We start from the raw sequence: 23,286 nt of genomic DNA on the forward strand, positions 1-23,286 counted from the left end.
TCCCAACCATTCCAGCTCTTTTGGGCAGTGTGGTTCCCAGGGCTCATATCCCAAGGACCTTCCAGACACTGGGAGCCTTGAATGCACAGGGCCCTCTGTTCTGCTGGGCTGGGCACTCGCCTTCAGGCTGGTTGGTATGCAGGTGTCACCTCCTAGGGCAGCCAGTGGGCGCCAGGCCCCATGGGCCCCTCCTACCTGTGCAAGGAATTCAGGGTGCAGAGGTCTTTGGGACACTGAGAGCACACACATAGGGGTGTACACACACAGGCCAACACACAGGTGCACACAGACACACAGGTGCTCATACGGTGCACACACAGGCACACACACATAGATACACAGGTGCACAGTCTCTCTCACACACACACCCTGAAGTCACAGCTCCATGACACACAGGTGCACACAGGTGCTCATACAGGTGCACAACACGGGTGCACACACATAGATACACAGGTGCACACAGGTACTCATACAGGTGCACAACACAGGTGCACACACATAGATACACAGGTGCACACAGTCTCTCTCTCACACACACCCTGAAGTTACAGCTCCATGACACACAGGTGCACACAGACACACAGGTGCTCATACAGGCACACACATAGATACACAGGTGCACATAGTCTCTCTCACACACACACACACACACCCTGAAGTCACAGCTCCATGACACCCAGCTGGTTGTTCTGGAGTCCGAGCTGTGACCAGAGGCCAGAGCCGGGCGTCCTGTTTCTGCACACGCCCGTCACTGCATCAGAGCTCCGAGGGCCTGTGCCCCTTGCTGGCGGCGACTCACAGCTTGGTTGACCTCTCATTTTCTCTTCCTTGAATCAGGCTGTTCTATCATTCCTTATCCAGGACCCAGTTATTATCGGCCATAACCATGTTTACCCTACAGAAAGATGTCCTTTTATGATGGGGTATAAATATTAAGTAACAGTGTCTGCAATACCTGGTCACTAACACAGCTGGGCAAAGTCAAATTCCAAAGGAATCCCAAGGCCTAATCCTATCCTTAAATGAAATGTTGTGTTTTAAGGGGTGGCCATAAAAAGTGTTAACATTATTTAGCAATCCCTTTGGAGGGAATTTGTCTCTTATTTTTCAGAGAATGTAGTAGGTGAGTCTGTGTTTTTGCGTTTGCTTTATAATTTCAAATAGTCAGAAAATATTGCATCCACAGGCAATCAATTCATTTTGATTGATAAAAAGGGGTTAATAAAAACTGCCTTAGAAATAATAGAGAGGGGGACTGTAATCTATCTCTCACGGTGCCTTCCTTCAGCTGTGCATAAACCGAGCAAGCTTTTACACTTCTCCCCCAATAAGTCTTCTCCTCTTGTTTCCTGCACCCAGTGAGTCATTTATAATCCTTATTATTTCTAACCCATACACCAGCGTGGCATCAGTCATATTTCCACATGCTGGGGGCTTTCTCCTTACTATGTTGTAAGGACTGAGAGGCAAAAACACCCCATAATTTATATGAAAATACATGCCAAAAATGGATTATCAAACATAACCAATGTGATTTCATATCCTGGAAAATAAAAAAATTTAGGATGAAATATAAAACATCACGCTCAGATTTCAATCCACTGTTAGAGAAACAAAGCGCGACCTGGCAAGTGCACTGGAATACAGCAGCCAACAAACACCACTGGGCAATGAGAAGCAGGGACAGGTGTGTACGAGATGCAATTAACGCTTCCCATTCCAATACAGAGCTACTGATCTTACAAGGTGCATTTGGGTTTATTGATATTTTCATTTTATTTATATTTGCCTTTACATCAATATTTTACTTAGAGCAACTATGAAGAAAATGCAAAATGACAGATTATAAATACTTACCTTCCATATGTAGCAAAGTGTTTATGGTTATATTATGGGATGGAATTTTTTAAAGATGTATTTATTTATTTGGAAGTCAAAGTTAGAGAGGGAGGGAAAGACAGAGGGAGAGAGAGAGAGAGAGAAAGAGGGAGGGAGGGAGGGAGAGAGAGAGAGAGAGAGAGAGAGAAAGAGGGATCTTCCATCTGCTGGTTCACTCCCTGGATGCCACAACTGGGGCTGGGCCAGGCCAAAAAGCCAAGGGTCAGAGCTTCTTCCAGGTCTCCCACGTGGGTGGCAGGGGCTGTATTCCGCCGCTTTTCCCAGGCTATTAGCAGGGAGCGGGATAGGAAGTGGAGCAGTGGGGACTCAAACAGGTACCCATACGGGATGGCCGCCGTGCAGGCAACAGCTCTACCTGCCGTGCCACCACGCCAGCACCTGTGGGATAGGTGTGAGCACACATTGCACAGTATCACCTGAACTGGTGAGAGCCGTTCAGCACTCAGCCTTCGCGGTCTCCCGTCATTCCTCTGAAGCACATTTGCAATTTCAGAAAATAATCCAGGGAACTGACTTAGGCCACAAAGCTCTGCGTGTTATCACCACGGAAGCTGAAAACCGGTTTGCTTTTTTTGCCTCAACAAAGTACCCTTGGATTATTGCATGGATTACATTTAGAGAAACCTGATCCTGGGTTTTGCCATAAAGGAAAATTCAGCCTAAGGTAAAATAACGTTGGAACAAAACCACAGCCTCACCAAATCAGGTGTGGACTGTCCAGGGAGAAGGCTGGACAGCTTCTAATCCTCTTAGGGGACAACAGCCTGCCCTGCCCACAGCCAGAGGGAGGGACACGGGTCAGAGACCTGGGCCCTGCAGAGCTTGGGCCCCTCCCAACCAGCTGGTTTCAGACATGTTGGTGTGCACCCAGGTATCTGTGCAATTGCTACAGCTCCGTGGGGTGAGCACACACGGGCTGAGGGAGGGTGCGCATCCTCACGTCTCATCCTCCCCAGTTGGGGCCTGGGCCGCCAACCGCGGCGCGGAGGGGCCGGAGCAGTGGCACCTGCTCCTGGAGGCCTCCCTGGGGCTTGAGCAGCTGTCACACAGCCAGCTCCACGGAACCTGCCACTCCTCCACACTGGGCCCCGCCCATGCTAGGCCCAGGGACACAGGTCACTGGAGCGCCCCTGCTGTGTCCAGGAGAGAGCGTGGCCAGCGCGAGGGAAAGCAGGTGGCTTCTCTGGGGGCTGAAGTCAGAGCAGGAGACACCAGAGGCGACACTTGACAATGAAGGGACGGCCTGTGGGATCAACGGACGGTGGTAGCAGCTTGGCCATGGTGGAGGGGCCAGGGAGAAAAAAAGGCCAAGGTGCGAAGGGCGCTGCCCCGTGCAGGTGCAGGCCAGCTCCAGGCTGCCTCCGAGGCCACTGAGGAGGGAGCCAGGGAGGCAGCACCGCCCGAGCCTTAGGGAGACAGAAGCCCTCAGCCCTGGCACGTTGCTACACCTGCCACTCCAGACGTTCAAGAACACCCTGCCCCGCCGGCTGCCGGCTGCGGAACGAAGGCCCGCAGGCTCCGCTTGTTCTCACGAAGACTGCAGTTGGCTGGGGGGCTTCGCACAGGAGCCGAAAGGCCACGGAGCAGCAGGAGGCGGGAAACCCACCCAGAGCTGCTACTGAAGCAGCCGCAGCCCCGGGCACGAGGGCTGACCTCTCCGAGGCCGCGTTTCTCTGGGAACAGGAAGGCAGCCCTGCCCTATGACCTGGAGGAGGATCGAGGGGCGCCCGGGGGACTGGCGCAGTGTCTAGTTAGCCCAGTTGCTTCCCGAGTGCCTGCTGTGTGCCTGGCACTGGACTGGACAACAGGCACGGGGTTTGGGGGACGCAAACAGAACATCTGTCAGTGCAAGGGAAAAAACCGACCCCACAGAGAGGAGCGCCGGGGAGAGCAGCAATAGGCTACTGGCCGGAGCGCTGGTGGCTGCTGGAGGTGGGGTGCTGGACCCGGCTCCCCTGCAGAGGGGACATTTCACTCAAAATCAGAAAAACACGAAGGAGCAAGCGTCTTGGCAATGGTTACTGCTGGTACAGTATCTAAGAAAACCATTCCTTATAAAGTTAATAAATGGCCTAGCGGCAGCAGTTACATAACAGTGCGTTAAGCCCCAGCCTGGGACAGTCACACCCGTATTGGGAAGCCTGGGATCAAATCCCACATCTGCTTTTGATCCAGCTTCCTGCTGATGTGCCTGGCTCAAGCACTTGGGTCCCTGCCAGCCACGTGGGAGACCGGGATGAGGGTCAGGGCTCCTGGCTTTGGCCTGGCCTAGCCCCTACTGTTGTGGGCATTTGGGGAGTAAACCAGTGGATGAAAGCACTCTTGGGCCCTCTGCCTTTCAAATAAATATAAATAAATAAGCTTAAAAAACCAATAGCCTGGAGCAGTCTTTTTATTCCTTTTTACAAAAGTATTTCTTTATTTGAAAAGTAGAGTTTAGGGGCCGGCGCTGTGGCATGGCGGGTAAAGCCGCCGCCTGCAGTGCCGGCATCCCACATGGGCACCGGTTCGAGTCCCGGCTGCTCCACTTCTGATCCAGCTCTCTGCTATGGGTCTTTGGGCCCCTGAACCCACGTGGGAGATCGGAAGAAGCTCCTGGCTCCGGATCAGCACAGCTCTGGCTGTTGGGGAGTGAACCAGTGGATGGAAGACCTCTCTCTCTCTCTGCCTCTCCTTCTCTCTCTGTGTGTAACTCTGACTTTCAAATAAATAAATAAAAATCTAAACAACAACAAAAAGAAGAGTTGAGAGAGAGAGGAGGGAGAGACAGCTCCGCCATCGGGGGTCACTCCCCGCCGCGGTTTCCCTCCACGCCACACCACCGGCCCCTATTTTATTCCTGCTTTGCAGATGCAAGAACGGAGGCTCAGAAAAGCACGCACCCAGCGCACATCCCGTCTGGAGCCAGAAGTGAACCAACTCTCCGGAAACTTCCTGGACGCCAGGTGGCCCAGCGCTTGTGGGGAGAGAGGAGACAGCCGCACGGGGTACGGCCGACTGAGAGCTCCCCAGCCTGCACAGCCGGGGTCTCACTTAAAACTCAGAGCACCCCTCTGAGGTAGGAACCAGGGGCTCCAGTTAGAGCATCTTTCTCCTGAGTCACGGCCCCTGTGGGCGGCCAGCGAGACCGCGGGACGCACGGAGAAGCAGCGTTTAGTTGTAGTCCTCCAAGCGCTTCGTTTAGGTTGTGGTGAGCACTTGCCAGCATGGCCGTTTTCGGCATGTGTGAAGCGCTCACACACTTAGTGTAAGCCAGTCACCACCGCCCACCCCCAGAACTCCTTCATTCTCCCAGACTAAAGCTCTGTCCCAGAGACACTAACTCCTCCCAGCCCCGGCCCCACCGTTCCACCCCGACTGGTGCCTGTGCTCCAGGACCTCAGAAAAGGGAATCGGAGTCTGGTTTGTGACTGATTCCCTCTCCTTGGTATGATGCCTTCCAGCCCATCCACCCTGGCCATCAGTGGACGCGTGGGCCCTCCCCCCTGTTGGCTCCTATGGGTGATCCCGCTGACACGCGTGTACACACCTAGTGCCTGCTCTCCGCTGCCCCCCTTCCACCCATGAGAGGAACTGCGGGCGTCTCTGTTCCATCCCCACCAGCAGGGTGCAGGGCAGCCAATGTCCTCACATCCGAGCAGGCACTTCTTTTATCTTTCTAGAAGGTTTATTTATTTGAAAGGCAGAGTTACTGGGGGCAGGGGGAGGAGAGGGAGAGGGAGAGAAGTCCATCCACTAGTTTATTCCAAACGGACCATTTGTTACAAATGGTCACCATGGCCGGGGATGGTGGGTGGCAGGAGCCCAAGTCCTCAACCAACTTCCACTGCTTTCCCAAGCGCATCCAACTCCCACGAGGGGATCACAAGTGGAGCCGTTGGGACCTGAGCCAGGCACGCACACGGTGCCAGCACCCAGGTGGCGGCTGCGTTCCGCACCACAGCCAGCCTTCTCTCTTTTCTCGCCCTGACGGCTGAGAAGTGGGCCCCAACCTGGTTTTGATGTGTTTCCCTAATGAATAACGGTATGGATTGTATTTTCATGTACTTACTGGGCATTTGTGAATTTCCTCTGGCAAAATCTCTATTCAAGTTGTTAATTTTTTTAAATGATATTTGAAAGGTAGAGTGACAAAGAGAGCAGAGACAGAGAGGTGTCTTCCTTCTGCTGGTTCACTCCTGAAATGCCCACCGTAGCCAGGAGCCAGCAACTCCATCTGGGGCTGCTACATGAGTGGCAGGAGCCCAAGACCTTGGGCGTTGGCAGGACGCGAGATCAGAAGCAGAGTGTTGGGTCTTGAACCAGGCACTTTGATACGGGCTGCAGGTATCCCAAGAGGCAGCTTAACCTGTTGTGCTGCAACACCCACCCCATTTTGTCAATTTGTCATTTTTTTATTATTTGCTGCTAATTTTGTAGATAATCTTTATAAAGTTCAGATAGTAACTCCCTAGCAGATACATGATTTGCAAATATTTTCTCTGATTCATGGATTGCCTTTTCACTGTAATAGTGCATTTGGGGCACAAATTTTAGATTTTGATGTAATCCAATTTAACTTTTTTCACTGTGCTTTTGCATAATATGCGAGAATCTAATATCATGAACCTTTCCCATATTTTATTCTAATAGTTAATACATTCACTTAGAATTTTAAAATAACAAGCACTTTAAAGCATCATTTATAAATGGAGACACGGGGAATTCATATACAGCAGCGAAGGCTGGTGTACGTCCCGGCCGGCACCAAGTGACGCACGCTCAGCAGTGTGCTGCGCTGCACGTCCTTCTGAACATGCCCACGGCCGGACCCCGTGTGACCCAGCGGTCGCTCGGGCCATCTGTTCAAGACATCAGGCCCCGAAGCGGGTTCTCACACAAGGCTGAAGCCCGAGCTGTTTACTTGTAAGATCTCACCTTCTGAGAAACCAGGAGAGATGAGAGTTAGACCCCAGTAAGCCAACAAGATTCCTCTCGCACCCCTGAAGGAAGGGAACCCTGGAGCAGCCCATCTGCAATGTGTCGTCCTGCTTCCCCCGCCGTCCGCCTGCAGCTCCCCAGCTCTGCCCGGGCCGTCACAGCACCTTACGTGTGAGGACTGGAAGCTGCCTGGCTCCTGAGTCACTAATGAAGACAATTCGACCTCAGGAAGGAAATGTGTCGAAGTGTTTGTTCTCAGCCCATCTAAGCAGCAGCAGTGACACTGACCCTGGCTAACAGGGCAAACCATCTCCTCTACACCGCAGGACCGGAGACCGCCAAGCAGACACAGCACATTCTATCCAACTCGCAAACACTCTAAAAAGCTTGATTTTTCCTGCGTTTGACACAAACCCTGTTGGGCACTGCCTAAAATCTCCGTTACAACACGGCGCCTGCGGCTGCCGCAGTTAAGCTACCGGAGATCAGAACACCGGCAGGGACAGGTCCACTCTGGTTCCGGACACGTGGACGGTGCGTGATCCCTATACTTTGTTTAAGGTGCCCTGTGCGTGGCCCACCCACGCCTGCGTGATCTTTTCTGAGTGGCTCCCCTACTGCGCGCGGCCTTCGTAAGCTTTCTAAGCCTGCACACATCCTCAACAGAGTGTTCCTGCTTCCACAGAGCCCACGGGCTTGTGGTGTGTCCTTCACCGGTGGACCTACCCTTCCTGTTCACCTTGTTGGGGAGTGTCTGCACTGGGCCCTGCTGGTCAGGGCCAGCTTCGGGCTTGAGACCCAACAAAACCCACTTGAATTGAGAATACTTAGTCTCTGTATATCCCATGTAGGCTGAATATCTGAGAACGTTCATATATTTTAGCTGCCAAAGTATTATTTGATTAGTGGGGTAGTCCCAGATACTCCTAGGGTGTTTCATGAAATACAGTGCACACATCACCCTTTTAAACTCAAAATACTCATTGTTTGTTTGGCTTAGAAATGTAAAAATCCTGAATTTCAAGACACCATCAACAGAAAAGTCAAGGCCCAAGAGAAGTGATTTGTCTACCATACAGCCAATGGAAGGATAGCTCAGGACATAAAGAGAATTCAAATGTTAACAACAAAAGGATGAACTATTTAATCATTACTAATTAAGGAGACATAAAATTAGCATAGTTATTCCCGTACACAACCTTCAGCGGTACAGGAGGGGCTGGCCTGTGGGCAGCCTTAAGCTGCAGCTTGCGGGCGGCATCCACCCGGGAGCGCAGGTTCCAGTCCTGGCTGCTCCGCTCCAGATCCGGCTTCCTGCTGACACCTGATGGGCGCTCGGGCGCCTGCACCCACGTGGGAGGCCCGGATGGAGCTCCGGGCTCCTGGCTCCCGGCTGTTGGCCGCTTGGTAAGCGACCCAGTGCACGAAAGATCTCCCTCTCCCTCTTGTCTCTCTTCCAAGTAAATTTTTAAAAAATCAGCTGGAGAGTGAAGCAGTAAGAAGAATAATTTTTAAACACACCGCTGATCCACAGAAGCAAGACCTTTAGAATTACAGACACCAAAAAAAAAAAAAAAAAAAAAATCCCGGATTCCAGGAGCACCCGCAGCCCCGCGGGTTCCGAGGGGACACCGCACCAGCGTTGGCGGTGGCGGCGCATCCGACTTCCAGTCCTTAATTTATGTCACGCACCTTCCCGCGTGCCCTGGACAGGGTACTTGCAAAAACACGTGGAAGCACGGAGTTAAAGCATGCTTACCTGGGTGCAAAAAATTTTAAAATTCAGTTTTTTTTAATAACACGCATTTCCCAAGAAAGCTCCTGAGACGCTCGGCACGCATGGGCTGCACACAGTCTGCACCAACAGACTCCTCCCCGCCCCGTCCCCCACAAGCTTCCCGACGAAGACACCGAGGCGGCCCGAGCGCGGGGTCCTGGGAGCGAACGCAGGAGACCCCCGCCCCCCGGGGACCGCGGCCCCCCGCGCCCAGCCGGATCTCACCCGCTGCCGGCCTGGCTCTGCCCAAGGACCACCGCGGCTAAAACCGTCAAAAGTGGGGTCTGGGTGCGGGAGCCCCGCGGCACGACCGCCGCGGACGCGGGCAGCCCCTCGGCGGCCGGCCGGGCCTCAGTTTCCCCTACTGCGCGGCCAGCGGACCCGCGGCCCTCCAGCCCGGAGGCGCAGTAGGGCACCTCCGGGGCGTTCCCCACTGCAGACCACGCAGACACCGACTCCAGACCACGCCGGCACGCGTAGTCCAGAGCCGGCCGCCACTCCGGAAGTGAGGAGGCCGCCCCGGGACTACAACTCCCAGCGACGCCTCACGGCAGCCTCGGCCGTAATGATTGGCCTGCCGCGCCATCTGTCAGCCACAGGAAGAAGGCTGCTGATAAGGCGCAGGGGCCAATCAGAAGGCAGAGGAGGCGGGCATTGCTCTATCCTCTGGAAACCGGCAGTCAAGACGTGGTGGGGATCCTGAAGTGGGTTCCTCGGGACCTGCGGTTGATTCTGTGAACCGAGAAAGGACATACTGGCCAATCGTCGCTAAAGACTGACCTGGAGAGACGCGCGAGCCCCACAGGGCCCTAGTCCCCAGGAGACTCGGGCCTCCACTACTCCTGCCTGCGGCCACCGCCTCGGAGGCTCACGTGCTGCCCTCGACGCCCCACCCCTTCCGCCTCCTCATTGGCTCTCACGGGACACGTGCGGAAGGGGGTGTGGCCGTGGGCGCGGCGGGAGCGAGGAGCCGCGCGGACTCGGGCTCGAGGCCGCATGGACGCCCTTGCGCTGGGCCGGTGGCGACGGCGGAGGCAGGAGGAGCTCCAGCTTCCGGGGGAAGCGGTGAGCCCTGGGGCCTCGGCGTCAGGGAGGGGATGGCGGGCGGGCGCGCGCGCGGGGGAGCCCCCGGCGGGCCTTGCACTTCCCGGCTCGGCCCTTCTGTGAGGCGAGCGGGCGGGTCTCCCGCGCACACCTGCCGGGAGGGGCGGGGCCTGAGGTGGGCGGGGCGCCGTGCGCCTGCGCAGACAGGCGGGACCCGGGCCCGCGGAGCCTGGGGTCTTCCCCGTGCGCCCCCGCGTCTGGACGCCGTAGTCGCCCGCGGAGCGCCTCAGGGCGTGCCCGGCCGCCCTGGCCGAGAGAACGGGGTGATGGGCTGGTGACGGAGGAGCGCACCCGGAGCCGGGGTGGGGTCTAAGTGAGACTCCCGGGAGGGGCAGGGGTCGGCAGGCCGGGGCTGCGGGAGCGAAGCGTTCCGGGGAAGGGGCGCCGTCCCTAAGCTTGTGGCGGGGACTGCGGCTCCTGGCTGACTGGCCCCCGCCTCTGCGTGCGGGTCAGCTGCGGCTTGAGCGGCCGCTGTCCGGCCTTTGCTCTGTGTTCCTGTGTGCTGAGTGCGGGGTCGGGCTTCCCGGTTATTCCAGGCAGCGTTTTCTACGGTCACAGAGTGACCGCTCCGTGCGCTGCGCTGTCGCCCCCCGGTCCCAGCGGCTGAGTGAGTAGGGTCTGTGGAGGTGAGCAGGGTCCCCGAGGGTCATCGGGGACCTGCATTCCTTCCTGACGCCGCCCCGGGTCAGGCCCCCTGTCCGAGCTGTCCCCACCGCAGGAGAGCAGGGTGACGGGCGAGACCGTGGTCCCCTGTCCGAGCTGTCCCCACCGCAGGAGAGCAGGGTGACGGGCGAGACCGTGGTCCCCTGTCCGAGCTGTCCCCACCGCAGGAGAGCAGGGTGACAGGCGAGACCGTGGTCACCTGTCCGAGCTGTAACCACCGCCATGCGGGAGCAGGGTGACAGGCGAGACCGTGGTCCCCTGCCCGAGCTGTCCCCACCGCAGGAGAGCAGGGTGACGGGCGAGACCGTGGTCCCCTGTCCGAGCTGTCCCCACCGCCGAGTGCTGAGAGCAGGGTGACGGGCGAGACCGTGGTCCCCTGTCCGAGCTGTCCCCACCGCAGGAGAGCAGGGTGACGGGCGAGACCGTGGTCTCCTGTCCGAGCTGTCCCCACCGCAGGAGAGCAGGGTGACGGGCGAGACCGTGGTCTCCTGTCCGAGCTGTCCCCACCGCAGGAGAGCAGGGTGACGGGCGAGACCGTGGTCCCTTGTCCGAGCTGTCCCCACCGCCGTGTGCTGAGAGCAGGGTGACGGGCGAGACCGTGGTCCCCTGTCCCGAGTTTACTGCTCAGCGGCGCTCCAGAGGCGGAAGGCGGTGCTGACCCGAGTGAGGGCCCCGGCTGCAGCAGTGCTGGGAGGGAGGGCCGGCAGGTGCAGCAGGGTCCTGTGAAGGGAGGAGCCCCCAGGCTGTCACCAGAGCTCCTGGGAGCACAGTCCTGCTGTCCATCCAAGGGGGAGATGGGAGAAAGGGATGAATTCCTGGTAGCCAGCGCCGGGCTTTCCTTGTCTGGGGCCCATTTCCTGCAGATGTAACAGACAACGCTGGTCGCGGGGCGTTCACTGTTTAGATCTCCCAGTAACTTTTATTATTCCGGGCGTGAATGAAGGAACTGGTGTACAGAGAAGTTAATGTCCTGGCCTTAGCGGGTGGAGGAGTTGGGTCTTAAACCCCAGCCGAGTGGCCCCTGAGCCTGCCGCATTGACCACTGGGCCACCCAGCTCCCCACCTGAGGCTTCATAACGGTGAACTCGCTGGCCACCGTGAGTGACGAGAGGTGCCCCGCCGGGGCTGTGGGGACAGGGAGCCGGAGTCCGCTATCCATCAGCGAGCTCGGGATGAGCTCGGGGTGGCTGGACGGGGGGAACGTGAGTGACAGGAGTGGCGGGAATTGAGTGCCGCCCTCGGGGTTGCAGTGCTTCCTGACCCTTGCCAAGAAGAGTGAGTTGGACGTCTTACTGCCATGGTGTGTATCGCCTCTTATTTGATAAAGGTCTTGTTTGTGTCACACTGTGTCCTGGTCTTTGATCTAATAATCCAGATGGAGTTCAATAAAGTATCCAAGTTCTCGTCCCAGTTTGTTCTCTCTCTCTCCCCTTCTTCCTTTCCCTGTCCGCCCCACTCCACACACACACGCAGAGGTACGCACACACACGTCCATGTACACACGCGCACACACGTGCACACAGACACACACCCCTCCAGAGTTTGTTTACGGAGGAACCACAGCTGTTTTCCTCTTGTGTTCTGACCTGGTGATGGTGCTGTCTGCGCTCGTGGCCACCATCAGAGTTTTGGAAAATGCAGGGCCCAGACCCATCTCTAACGGCCTTGTGAGTGACCCTCAGGCAGAGGCGGCCACCTCCTGTAATGCTGAGTGTCCTGGCCACCACGTGTCCTTGCAGTGAGCTCAGCTGCTGCGGTCCAGGTGTCGCCGTTGCACAGTGTAGCGTCGGTCGTTCCTGTTGGACACCGTGTTCGGGCACGGGCGGCGGCGTGTTGAATGAGACCGGGTGCCTGAAGGTCTTGGTCCAGCGTCCCCACACTCCTGGTTTGGTTTTCTCTGCGACTCCAGCGGCTGAGTCTCCGCAGAAGGCTCCCCTGCCTGCAGCGTGCTCACCAGACTCTGTGCCGGGGTGAAAGTGTGCCCAGAGCACACTCAGCCTTCTCCCCCGCTGAGACGCCTCCCCGGAGCTCAGCAAGGAGCAGGTTCCCGGGGAGACCACGCCGGAGAAGCCTGGTGAAGGGCTGTGTGGTAGACAGGTGACGGGGGCTGCCTGAGGAACTGGCTCCGGCTGCTGCAGCAGCTGAGAAGTCGCACCGCGGCTTGCCTGCAGGCTGGCGACCCTGGGATGCCGGAATCTGACTCGGTCCAGGTCCAACGGCCTCAGACCCAGGCCTGAAGCCCGAGTGAGCGCCAGCAGAGGGGCGTTAGGCGTGAGTCCCGGCGTCTGGAGGCCAGCCGCTAGTGTTCCTGCAAGGACTCAAGTAAGCCCGGCTCTCGGAGCAAGGGGCCTGTCCACAGTCAGCCCTCGGAAACCGGCCAGTGGCCAGTGCCGCCAGCGCTGGGCCAGCTCTTCCCATCTGCTCCACTCAGACCATGCTGACCGCCTTTGGAAGCCCCTCACAGACACACCCAAGATACCTGCTTTCTAGGTGCCCCTTAATCTAGCTAAGCTGACGCCTAAAAGTAACTGTCACACCTGGGCCGGACAGTGGAGTTAGCGTCTCCTGGATTAATCTGCATTGATCCAAGATCTTTTTCTTTAAAAAAAAAAAAATATTTATTTGAAAGAGAGAGGTAGGGAGAGGGAGAGGTCTTCCATCCACTGGTTCACTCCCCGAATGGCCACAACAGCTGGGGCTGGGTCAGGTGGGAGCCAGAAGATTCGTTCAGGTCATCCCATGTGGGTTCAGAGGCCCAAAGACTTGGGCCGTCCTGCGTTGCTTTCCCAGGCACGTTAGCAGGGAGCTGGATTGGAAGTGGAGCAACTGAGACAAGAACCGGCACCCATACGGGATGCTAGCACTGCAGGCGGCAGCTTTACCCGCTACGCCATAGCACCGGCCCTTTCTTTTTTAAAAAAATATTTATTTATTTGAAAGAGTTACAGAGAGGGAAGGGAGAAACAGAGAAAAACATCTGTCTTCCATCCTCTGGTTCACTCCCTGAATGGACACACCAGTCAGGACTGGACCAGACCAGAGCCTAGAGGTTCGTCCAGGTCTCCCACATGGTGCAGGGCCCAAGCGTTTGGGCCGTCTTCCAGTGCTTTTCCCAGGCCATAGCCGGGAGCTGGATCAGAAGTGGAGCAGCTGGGACAGGCAGGACGGGCACCGGAGCCCTGCCAGCATCGCGGGCGGCAGTGATATTCACAACACACATGCCAGCCCCAAGATCTTTCTCTCTGGCTTTTGAGTGTGAGGGATAGGTGGCCCTTTTCTTCTGTAAATTCTCTCCATTCTTTGTCACTGTCCTTTAGAAATAGATTTTAGGGGCTGGCAGTGTGGTGCAGTGGATTAAAGCCCTGGCCTGAAGCGCCGGCATCCCATGTGGGCACCGGTTCTAGTCCCGGCTGCTCCTCTTCTGATCCAGCTCTCTGCTGTGGCCTGAGAAAGCAGTGGAGGATGGCCCAAGTCCTTGGGCCCCTGCACCCGCGTGAGAGGCCTGGAAGAAGCTCCTGGCTCCTGGCTTCGGATCAGCACAGCTCTGGCCATTGCGGCCATCTGGGGAGTGAACAAAGTGGATGGAAGACCTCTCTCTCTGTCTACCTCTCTCTATAACACTGTCTTTCAAATAAATAAAATAAATCTTAAAAAGATTTTAAGGATACGTTGGCTCATTTCTTGGCCGTATAAGTATTTGACTTACCATTTTTGTTTCTTTGTACTTAATAGTATATTTGGGGTATAATTTGAAGTATACCCAATTGTACATATAGTATTTAAAGTGTGCAATTTGGTATTTTGGCTGTTGTAAACAATACTCTGAAATCCATGCCCAAGTGTTTTTTAAAATATTTTATTTATTTGAGAGGTGTTGTTACAGACAGAGGGAGAAACAGAGCGAGAGGTCTTCTATCCACTGGTTCACTCCCTAGATGGCCATAATGGCTGGACCTGAGCCGATCCGAAGCCAGGAGCCAGGAGCTTCTTCCAGGTCTCCCATGAGGGTGAGGGTCCCAAGCACTTGGGCCATCTTCTATTGCTTTCCCAGGCCATAGCAGGGAGCTGGATAGGAAGAGGAGCAGCCAGGAGTTGAACCGGTGCCCACATGGGGTTCTGGTGCCACAGGGGGAGACTTAGCTCACAGTGCCACAGCGCTGGCCCCATGTACACATTTTTAAAAAATCTTTATTTGGCCGGTGCCGCGGCTCACTAGGCTAATCCTCCGCCTAGCGGCGCCGGCACACCGGGTTCTAGTCCCGGTCGGGGCGCCGGATTCTGTCCCGCTTGCCCCTCTTCGAAGCCAGCTCTCTGCTGTGGCCAGGGAGTGCAGTGGAGGATGGCCCAAGTGCTTGGGCCCTGCACCCCATGGGAGACCAGGAGAAGCGCCTGGCTCCTGCCATCAGATCAGCGCGGTGCGCCGGCCGCAGTGCGCCGGCCGCGGCGGCCATTGGAGGGTGAACCAATGGCAAAGGAAGACCTTTCTCTCTGTCTCTCCCTCTCTCACTGTCCACTCTGCCTGTCAAAAAAAAAAAAAAATCTATTTATTTGAGAGGCATAGTTACAGAGAGGTCTTCCATCTGCTGACTCACTTCCCACATGGCCGCAACGGGCAGAGATGGGCTGGTCAGGAGCCGCGAGCTTCTTCCAGGTCTCCCCTGTCGGGCAGGGGTGGCCCTCTCTGCTACTTTCCCAGGCCACAGCAGGGAGCTGGATCAGAAGAGGAGCAGCCGGGACTCGAACTGGTGTCTGAATGGGATGCTGGCACTGCAGACAGGGGCTTAGCCTACTACACCACAGCACCGGCCCCATGGACAGACCTTTTCATTGACGTTTCCTTTCTCTTGGGTGTTTACGCAGCTTTGGAATTTCTAGGTCATACGCTCGAGGAACTGCCAGTTTGTGGTACAAGGTTTATGTGCCCATCAGCCCAGTTTACGTGCCCATCAGCCCTGTGTAAGTGTTCCGATTTCTCCACCTCCTCGACAACACTTGTCATTTGTGTGGTGGATTACGGCCGTCCTAAGTGGATGTGCGGTGTCACCTCCCTGGGCTTCTGATTTGCCTTTCCTGCAAGACTGGTGATGGCACTGAGCCTCTCTACGTGTTTCTTGGCCGTTTGTCCATCTCTTTAGCAGACTGTCTGTCAGGTCCTTTGCCCTTTTTAAAACTAGGTTGTCTGTCTGTTCATTGTTGAGTTGTAATAGTTCTTTATATTTCTGAGATGTAAATTCCTTATTGGATATGAGCTATGATTTGCAATCATCCCCTCCCAGTCTATCCGTGTTTTCTTCTAGGAGTCTGAGAGTTTTAGCTCTTACATTAGGTCTGTGTTCCATCTGAGTTAATTTCTGAATATGGTGTGGGGGTTCAGTTGCCTTTAGGTTTGTAGGTACTCAGTTTCCCAGCACCATTGTGGGAAGCACTGTTGTCTCCCCATTAATTGCCTTCGCACCCTTATTGACAATCAGTCACTGTGAATGGAAGTTTTCCCAGACTGAATTCTCGTGCATTGATCAGTATCTATCCTGTGTTGGTACTGCTCTGTCTTGGTCACTGCAGCTTTGAAGTAAGTGTTGAACTCTGTCTTGACTTTGTGTTCTGTTTTCAGAATTCTGAACATTCTTGACTTTCTGATCTGAGGGCCAGCTTCTCCGTTTGTGCCCAGAGTCGGCGGGCTTTCTCAGGGATTTGTCAGATCTGCAGGTTATTGGTGGGCAGGGCCACTTCAGCAGCCTTAAGTCGTCTAATCCATGAGCATGGGATGTCTTTCCAGGCGTCACTGATTTCTCTCTATTGCTTTTCTATTTACTACCGTCCTCATTTTCACTTTGATCTTTATTGCTGCTTTTCTTCTGTTTGCTTTGGATTCAGTTGCTTTTTTTCGAGTTTCTTAAGGCGGCAGCTGAGGTCCCTGGCTTGAGACCTTTCGTCTTTTCCACTGTAGACATTCAGTGCTATGCGTTTTCTCCAAAACACTGCTTTTATACAAATTCTAGTGCTGTTTTTAAAGATTAATTTTATTTATTTGGAAGAGTGACAGGGAGAGACAGAGAGAGAGAAATCTTCTATCCACTGGTTCAGTCTTCATGGCTGCAGCTAAGCCAGGTCAAAGCCAGGAGCCTGGAACTCCGTCTGGGTCTCCCTTGTGGAAGGCAGGGGCCCAAGCGCTTAGCGGTCACGCACTGCTTTCCCAGGTGCGTCAGCAGGGAGCTGGGTCGCTGCAGGGCGGGACTCCGCTGGCGTCTGGTACGGGAACCAGCCTCTCAGCTTGCGCCACGATGGCAGCCCTAAATTTTGTTTTCCAGCTCAAAATGCTTTAAAATCTTCCGTTTAATTTCTTCTTTGATGCATTAATTAGAAGTTAATTAAATAGAAGTGTGTTAGTCCCCCGAAATTCAGAGATTTTCTAGAAATCCTTCTGTCAATGTTGTCTAGTTTAATTCCACTGTGGCCAGAGAACATACTTTATGATTTGGCTCCTTTAAGTGTATTGAGACTTCTTTTATGACTCCAAAGGTGAGTTTTGGTAAGTCTGGCTTCTGCTGTTTCTGACTGAAGAATTCCCTAAGTGACCGGTGAGTCGGGTTGGTTGATAGTTTGATTGAAATCTACGTCCTTTATGTTTTTTCTTCATGTTCTATGAATTTTTGTGAGAAGGCATTACAGACCTCTGATGTCACTGTAGATTGTCTAGTTCTGCTTGTGGTTCGTGTGAGCTCGTGAGTGGGTACAGAACCTGATGAATTTTATGTCCTTGATGAGCTGATGCTTCTCATCCTGTCTTTACTGTACTTTGTCTGATATTAGTAATTCCGGCTATCTCCTGATCACTGTTAGCATTGTATATAGTGTTGCATCGTTTTATATCTATTTGTATCTTTATATTTAAAGTGAATGTCTAGTAGGCAGACTTAGTTGAGTCTGTTTATATGTATTCAACCTGATAATCTCTGCCTTTTCATTGAGCTGTTTGTTAATTTAATGTGGCTATTGAATAAGTAGATTAAAATTTATCATCTTGCTATTTGTTTTCTATTATTTGTTTACTTCTGCTTTCTCTCCCTTATTTTGGCTTAATAGGATTTTTTTAAATAATGTTGTTTCCTTTATTGGCTTATTAGCATAACGTTGTTATTTGCTGTGTGATTCAGAGCATGCCTGTTCGTCCTAGACTACACAGTGCACCTTCGGGCACACTGCACCACTCCACACGTCACAGCCTCTGTTTCTCTCCTGTCGGCTTCTGTGCAGTTCTAGTCCTGCACTTCGATGTGTGCCGCAAGCTGGTCTTGTGTTGTTAACCATTTCTGCTTAAAAGGGTCATCTTCCTTTAAATAGGTTTCGGTAACGAGAAAAAGACCTGTTTGTCTACACAGCTGTGTTTCTGGTGCATTTGTTCCTTTGCTTAGGTCCGTGCTCCACCTGGCACCCACCTGTCGCACTTCCTCCACCATCTCCTGCAGGACAGGTCTGTCGGTGATAAAAGTTTTGAACTCTTGTGGAAAAGTCTTTATTTCACTCGTTTTTGAAAGATGTCTCCCCTGTGCATGGAATTCTACATTGATGTATTTTTTAAAGAAATCTTGAGAGACTTCTCTGTCTGGCTAGGATCGATCATTTCTAATGAGAAATATGTAGCCACTTGTCTTTGTTCCTCTGTGTATATCTTTTTGTCTCTGGCTACTTTTTTGAAGTTTTGCCTGAGGAAACAGGTTGAGCCCTTTGGTCCTTACTTTTAGGGAGTATCAGGTCAGACTGGAGCCGGCGCAGCCTAATTGTTCCCTGCTCCCAAGGTGGGATCTTCCTGTTTAAGTCAGCTCGTGCCCCAGTAAGTGCAGGCACCCAGTGCTGTAACTTTTAACCCTTTAGGTGGTTCCTTCCCTGCCTTGGGGAAAATCCCTCACATGTATAAGCTGCTCAGTGCTCAGCCAGACACATGCAGATCTTTGTATTTCTCTCTCTACTTCTGTCTTTTTTTTTTTTTTTTTTTAAGATTTATTTATTTTATTTGAGAGGCAGAGAGAGAGAGGTCTTCCATCCGCTGGTTCATTCCCCAGATGGCCACAATGGCTGGAGCTGCACAGATCGGAAGCCAGGAGCTTCCTCTGGGTCTCCTCGTGGGTGCAGGGGCCCAAGGACTGGGCCATCCTTCACTGCTTTCCCAGGCCACAGCAGAGAGCTGGATCAGAGGTGGAGCAGCTGGGACTTGAACCGGCGCCCATATGGGATGGCGGCACTGCAGGCAGCGGCTTTGCCTGCTACGCCAGAGCCCTGGCCTGCTTCTGTCTTCTGTCTGGCACCTTGGCCTGAGAACTCTGGCCACCATGGCCTCCCCATACCAGGTGTCCTCGACTCAGGGAGCCCAGCAGGCTCCGCCTGGGCTCCAGGCCCAGTGCTGTTGCCCAGAGGCCCAAGGCGGTAGAGGGTGGTCACGCTCTCCCTTACCTTCTGGTCAGTTTCTCAGAATCCCTGGTTTGGTTTGTTTTGTGTGGTTTTGGTTGTTTTGTGTAGAAGAGGAAATGCAATTGCTGCAGTTTGGCCCGAAAAGTAAGTTGGATACGAGAATAAATCTAAAAGAGGAAACACACACTCACGTGTGTGAAATCAGGCCCGAGCGTTCTGCACGGTTGGAAAGTGTTCATTCTAAGTACTTTCTGTCCTTTTTGCATTTAGAATATTTTTAAGATTGTCTCATGGAAAAGTTCATGCAGACAGTGTACTGTGCAGCAACTTCACGGTTAACTCAGATTTCTGCCGTGTGACTTGTCTGTGTGGAGTTTGTCGCATCAGCTGCTGTGGCTTTGTTTGGCTGTGCTACCACCTCCCCCCTGGACTTCTCTGCTGGTTAGATGGCAGCCTGCCGACTCCCACACACAGGCCCACACAGGCCAGACCTTCTGTCTGGAGATGGGCAAGCGTGGGTTTACACTGGCTTTGATGCAGCTGTGGAAACTTCGATGTGCGTGAACTGTGAAGTTCCTGTCTGAGGTTTCCACTGGTTCTCAGTGTTAGGAATAGCTGCTCCCACAGTGGGGGAGGGGAGAGCATGTGCTGCATCCCCCCCACGCTGGACCATGTACTCTCACAGTGCTAGCACTGGGACAGGTAAAGCCAATGGGATTTATTAGCAAAACCGTGGGAGCGTGTTGGTGGCTCTGAGGGAGCTGGGGGGTCTGACCTGTGAAGGGAGCCGCCGAGAGGTAAACTTGTCTGTCCCCTGCTGAGCGAGGTCCCCTCGGTGCAGCCCTAGTGAATGCGAGCTGATGGTGTGGACTCCACAGAACACTCACTTGCCTTAGTTCTACGTAATTGTAACCCACTCCTCAAGAAACAGGTTATCAAACTCTCGCTTTTTAGGAGGGGTAGTCTGCGGAGCTACTTCTGCTGTCAGGTCTGCTCAGTTGAACTGCATCCGCCGTCCTCACATCTGGATGAAGGAAATTGATCTGCAGCTAGAAGCACATGTGCATCCTGACAGCCACACACTGTCTAATTTCTGCTTTTTGGCAGCTTCCTTTACATACGACGTGGAAAATGAGGGACGGTCAGGAGGGAGGCAGTTCTCCGTGGCTGGGGTATTTTTCTCAGGTAGCTGCCGCTGTTATGGTGTGAACAGGATTTGGCTTCCGACGCATGCGGATATTCACACCCCGAGTCTGACGTTAACAGTGGTAGAGCGATTGCTCGGAGTGAAGGCTGCTCCGGTTAGGGCGTCTGGGAAGTGGGTAGGCCACTGTGGGTGCTCTCTGAGGGCTGTTCTCTGGAGAGGGGTGGTTATTCAAACAGCTGGGCCGAGATCCTCGACTGGCGGTGGGATCACCCCTCTGCCACCCTCCAGCCTCACCGGACACCTGAACCGATGGGGCTGTCCAGTCCCGGCTGTGAGCTTGCACCCGCAGGCCGAGTGAACCCTCTTCCTTCCCGAGAGCGCCTCTCCGGGATCTTAGTTAAAGCAGCAGAGCTGGTTAATGCCGCGTGTTTGGCAGAGGTCCCGGAATGGCGAGACGTGGCTCTGCTTCTTTGATTACCAAAGCCCAGAACCACGTGAAGCACGTGGTAGGAATCAGAACATACCTTTTGGTGAAGTGGAGAAATGAAGGGAGGATCACAGAATTGCATAAAATTGTCGGTGTTTTTAGAGCATCATTAATTTGAGGAATATTACAAAGCACCTGGGAAACCCCGTCAGTGTGCCACGTGATCCTTTTGTTACCAGGGCTGTAGCTCGTAGGATTTCCCGTGGCTGTCATCAAGACCGTGTTTCTGGGGACTGGCATTGTGAAGCAGCCGGTTGATCTGCCGCCTGCGATGCCAGCATCCCATATGAGTGCCATTTGGAGTCCCAGCTGCTCCTCTTCCGATCCAGCTCCCTGCCAGTGTGCCTGGGAGAGCTGTGGAAGATGATCCAAGTATTTGGGGCCCTGCCACCCACCTGGGAGACCCAGATGGAGCTCCTGGCTCCTGGCATTGCTTGGCCCAGCTCTGGCTCTTAGAGACATTTGGAGACTGAACCAGTGGTTGGAAGGTCGGTCTCTCTCTCCCTCCCCCCCCCTTTCATATAAATAAGTAAATCCTTTTTTTTTTTTTTTAATAAAAGACCATGTTGTTTAGGCTTAGAGTTTTTTGAAGTGCACAGTTAAAGGGCTTTTAGCTGTGCAGCCGTCACTGTCCAGGTTTAGAATGTCCGGTTGCCTTCAGAGCGCTCTCGGTGGGGAGGCCCCACCCCGGACCTCAGTGACTGCTAGTCCACTCTGTCTCCATGGAATCCTTCACTGCACCTGACCTTGCTGACCATGACCTACAAGGAAGCGTATTTCAGCAGACTGTTCCTTTTTGTGGCTGAGTAACATTCTGTTGTTTGGATATACCACATTTTGTTTACCCATTCACCTGCTAGTGGACATTAGGGCTGGTTTTCCTTTTTGGCAAGAATAGTGCTGACAGTTCACATACAGTTGTTGTGTGGACTTGTTTTCCTGTGTTTTAGGCAGGAACCTAGGACTGAAATTGTTGGCTCTTATGGTAGATCTATGTTTAGCTTCTGAGAAACGAAACAGTTTTCCAGAGTGGCTGCACTGTCGCTCCCCCTCTTGGCGGAGGAACGACACAGGACCCTGCGCTGTTCTTTTATCTGCTCGGCCCTCCCCGGGTTTGCTGCTGGTTCTTCCCGGGTTGGCTACCAACCCTTCCACCTCCGTGGAAGGGCAGTTCCCCCTGCCACTTTCCCCACTTCCGCGGGGGAGCGGCACACCGCCGGCCGGCTCTCTCGGGGGCTGCTCAGGTGTTCCTTCAGATAGATGTTCCTGGTGCATGTTGTCTCTCTCCTCCTTTATAGTCCTCTTCCACCAATCCCAACTCTGCTACCCACACGCCGAGCACGCTGCTCTCCTCCAATCAGGAGCAGGATCAGCTCCTGCAGGTTATTGGTCGAACTGGAGGCAGCTGTGTAGAAGTTGTTTACTCCTCTCCCAGCGCCATATTGTGGGAGAGCAGATGCATAGAATAAGTCTTAATTCGAGTAACTTAGTCTAGTCCGAGTTGCTCCCCACACTGTACCACTTCACATCCTTCCCTGCCACCAGCAGCCGAGGCCCTGGCTCCTCTCCATCTTCAGGTTGCCTGTCTTTGGTTACAGTCATGTTAGTAGGTATGACATTGTATCTCGGGGCTGGCACTGTGGCTTAGTGGGTAAAGCCACTGGAAGGAGTTCATGGCTCCTGGCTTCGGATTGACGCAGCTCCAGCTGTTGTGGCCAGTTGGGGAATGAACCTGCGGATGGAAGACCTCTCTCTCCCCCCTCTCTCTCTCCCCCTCCCCCTCCCTCCCCCCACCTCTCCTTCTCTGTGTAACTCTTTCAAATAAATAAATCTTTTTTTTTTTAAAGATTTATTTATTTATTCGAAAGTCAGGGTTACACAGGGAGAGTAGAGGCACAGAAAGAGAGAGGTCTTCCATTCGATGGTTCACTCCCCTTTTGGCCACAACGGCCGGAACTGCACCGATCCGAAGCCAGGAGCCAGGAGCTAGGAGCTTCCCCCGGGTCTCCCATGCAGGTGCAGGGGCCCAAGGACTTAGGCCATCCTCCCCCGCTTTCCCAGGCCACAGCAGAGGGTTAGATTGGAAGTGGAGCAGCCAGGACTAGAACCAGCGCCCATATGGGATGCCGGTGCTTCAGGCCAGGGCGTTAACCCGCTGCGCCACAGCGCCGGCCCCTCAAATAAATAAATCTTTAAAAAAAATTCCCTCCAGCAGACACTGCTTGAAAGAAGCAAGGTTAAAAAAAAAAAAGAAATTGTATCTCACTACAGTTTTTTGGTTATTTTTTTAAAGATTTATTTGTAAAGAGAGGGAGAGATAGAGGGGGAGAGAAGGTGAGCCCTTCCATCTGCTGGTTCACTCCCCAAATGGCCACAGTAGCCAGGGCTGGGCCAGGCTGGCGCCAGGAGCCAGAACTCCATCCGGTCTCCCACGTCCCACTGTAGCTTTGATTTACATTCCCAGTGACTGATGCAGTGGGACGTTTCATGTGCTTCTTGCTGACTCATCTTCTAGGGTAAACTGTCGATTCAAATCTTCCCATTTTAAAACCCAGCATAATTAACGTACCACGAAGTTCACTCTTCTGTGTGTAGCTCAGTGGTTTCTACCACATTTGCAGAATTGCTCAACCATCGCCGTTCTCTACTTCCAGAACATTCGCATCACCCCAGGAAGAAACCTGGTGCTCGTTAGCAGTTAGCTGTTCCCTCGCTTGTCGCCCTAAGCAACCGCCAGTCTACTTTCTGTCTTCACAGACTGGCGCATTCTGGACAGCTCCTAAAAATGGGGTCGTGGAGTAGGTGGGCTCCTAGGGTATCACATTCTGTTCATCTGCTCTTGAGTTGATGGGCATCTGGGTCGGCAGCACTTTGGGGATTTTA

The 23,286-nt window shown here is 53.8% G+C and overlaps 1 protein-coding gene across 1 annotated transcript in view; it reads left to right on the forward strand.

Annotated features, from left to right (window-relative positions):
* The window catches only part of C15H10orf143 (chromosome 15 C10orf143 homolog), a 79,659-nt gene that overhangs the window by 7,827 nt on the left and 48,546 nt on the right, over nucleotides 1-23,286 (forward strand). The window contains exon 2 of the mRNA XM_070058273.2: nucleotides 4,750-9,661. Coding sequence (XP_069914374.2) covers nucleotides 9,593-9,661 — 69 coding nt within the window. The 5' untranslated portion in view covers nucleotides 4,750-9,592. The remainder of the gene's footprint in view (nucleotides 1-4,749; nucleotides 9,662-23,286) is intronic.

The sequence above is a fragment of the Oryctolagus cuniculus genome, chromosome 15 (assembly GCF_051225735.1).
Source record: "Oryctolagus cuniculus isolate XC-2025 breed Fujian yellow rabbit chromosome 15, ASM5122573v1, whole genome shotgun sequence".
Lineage (NCBI taxonomy): Eukaryota > Metazoa > Chordata > Mammalia > Lagomorpha > Leporidae > Oryctolagus > Oryctolagus cuniculus.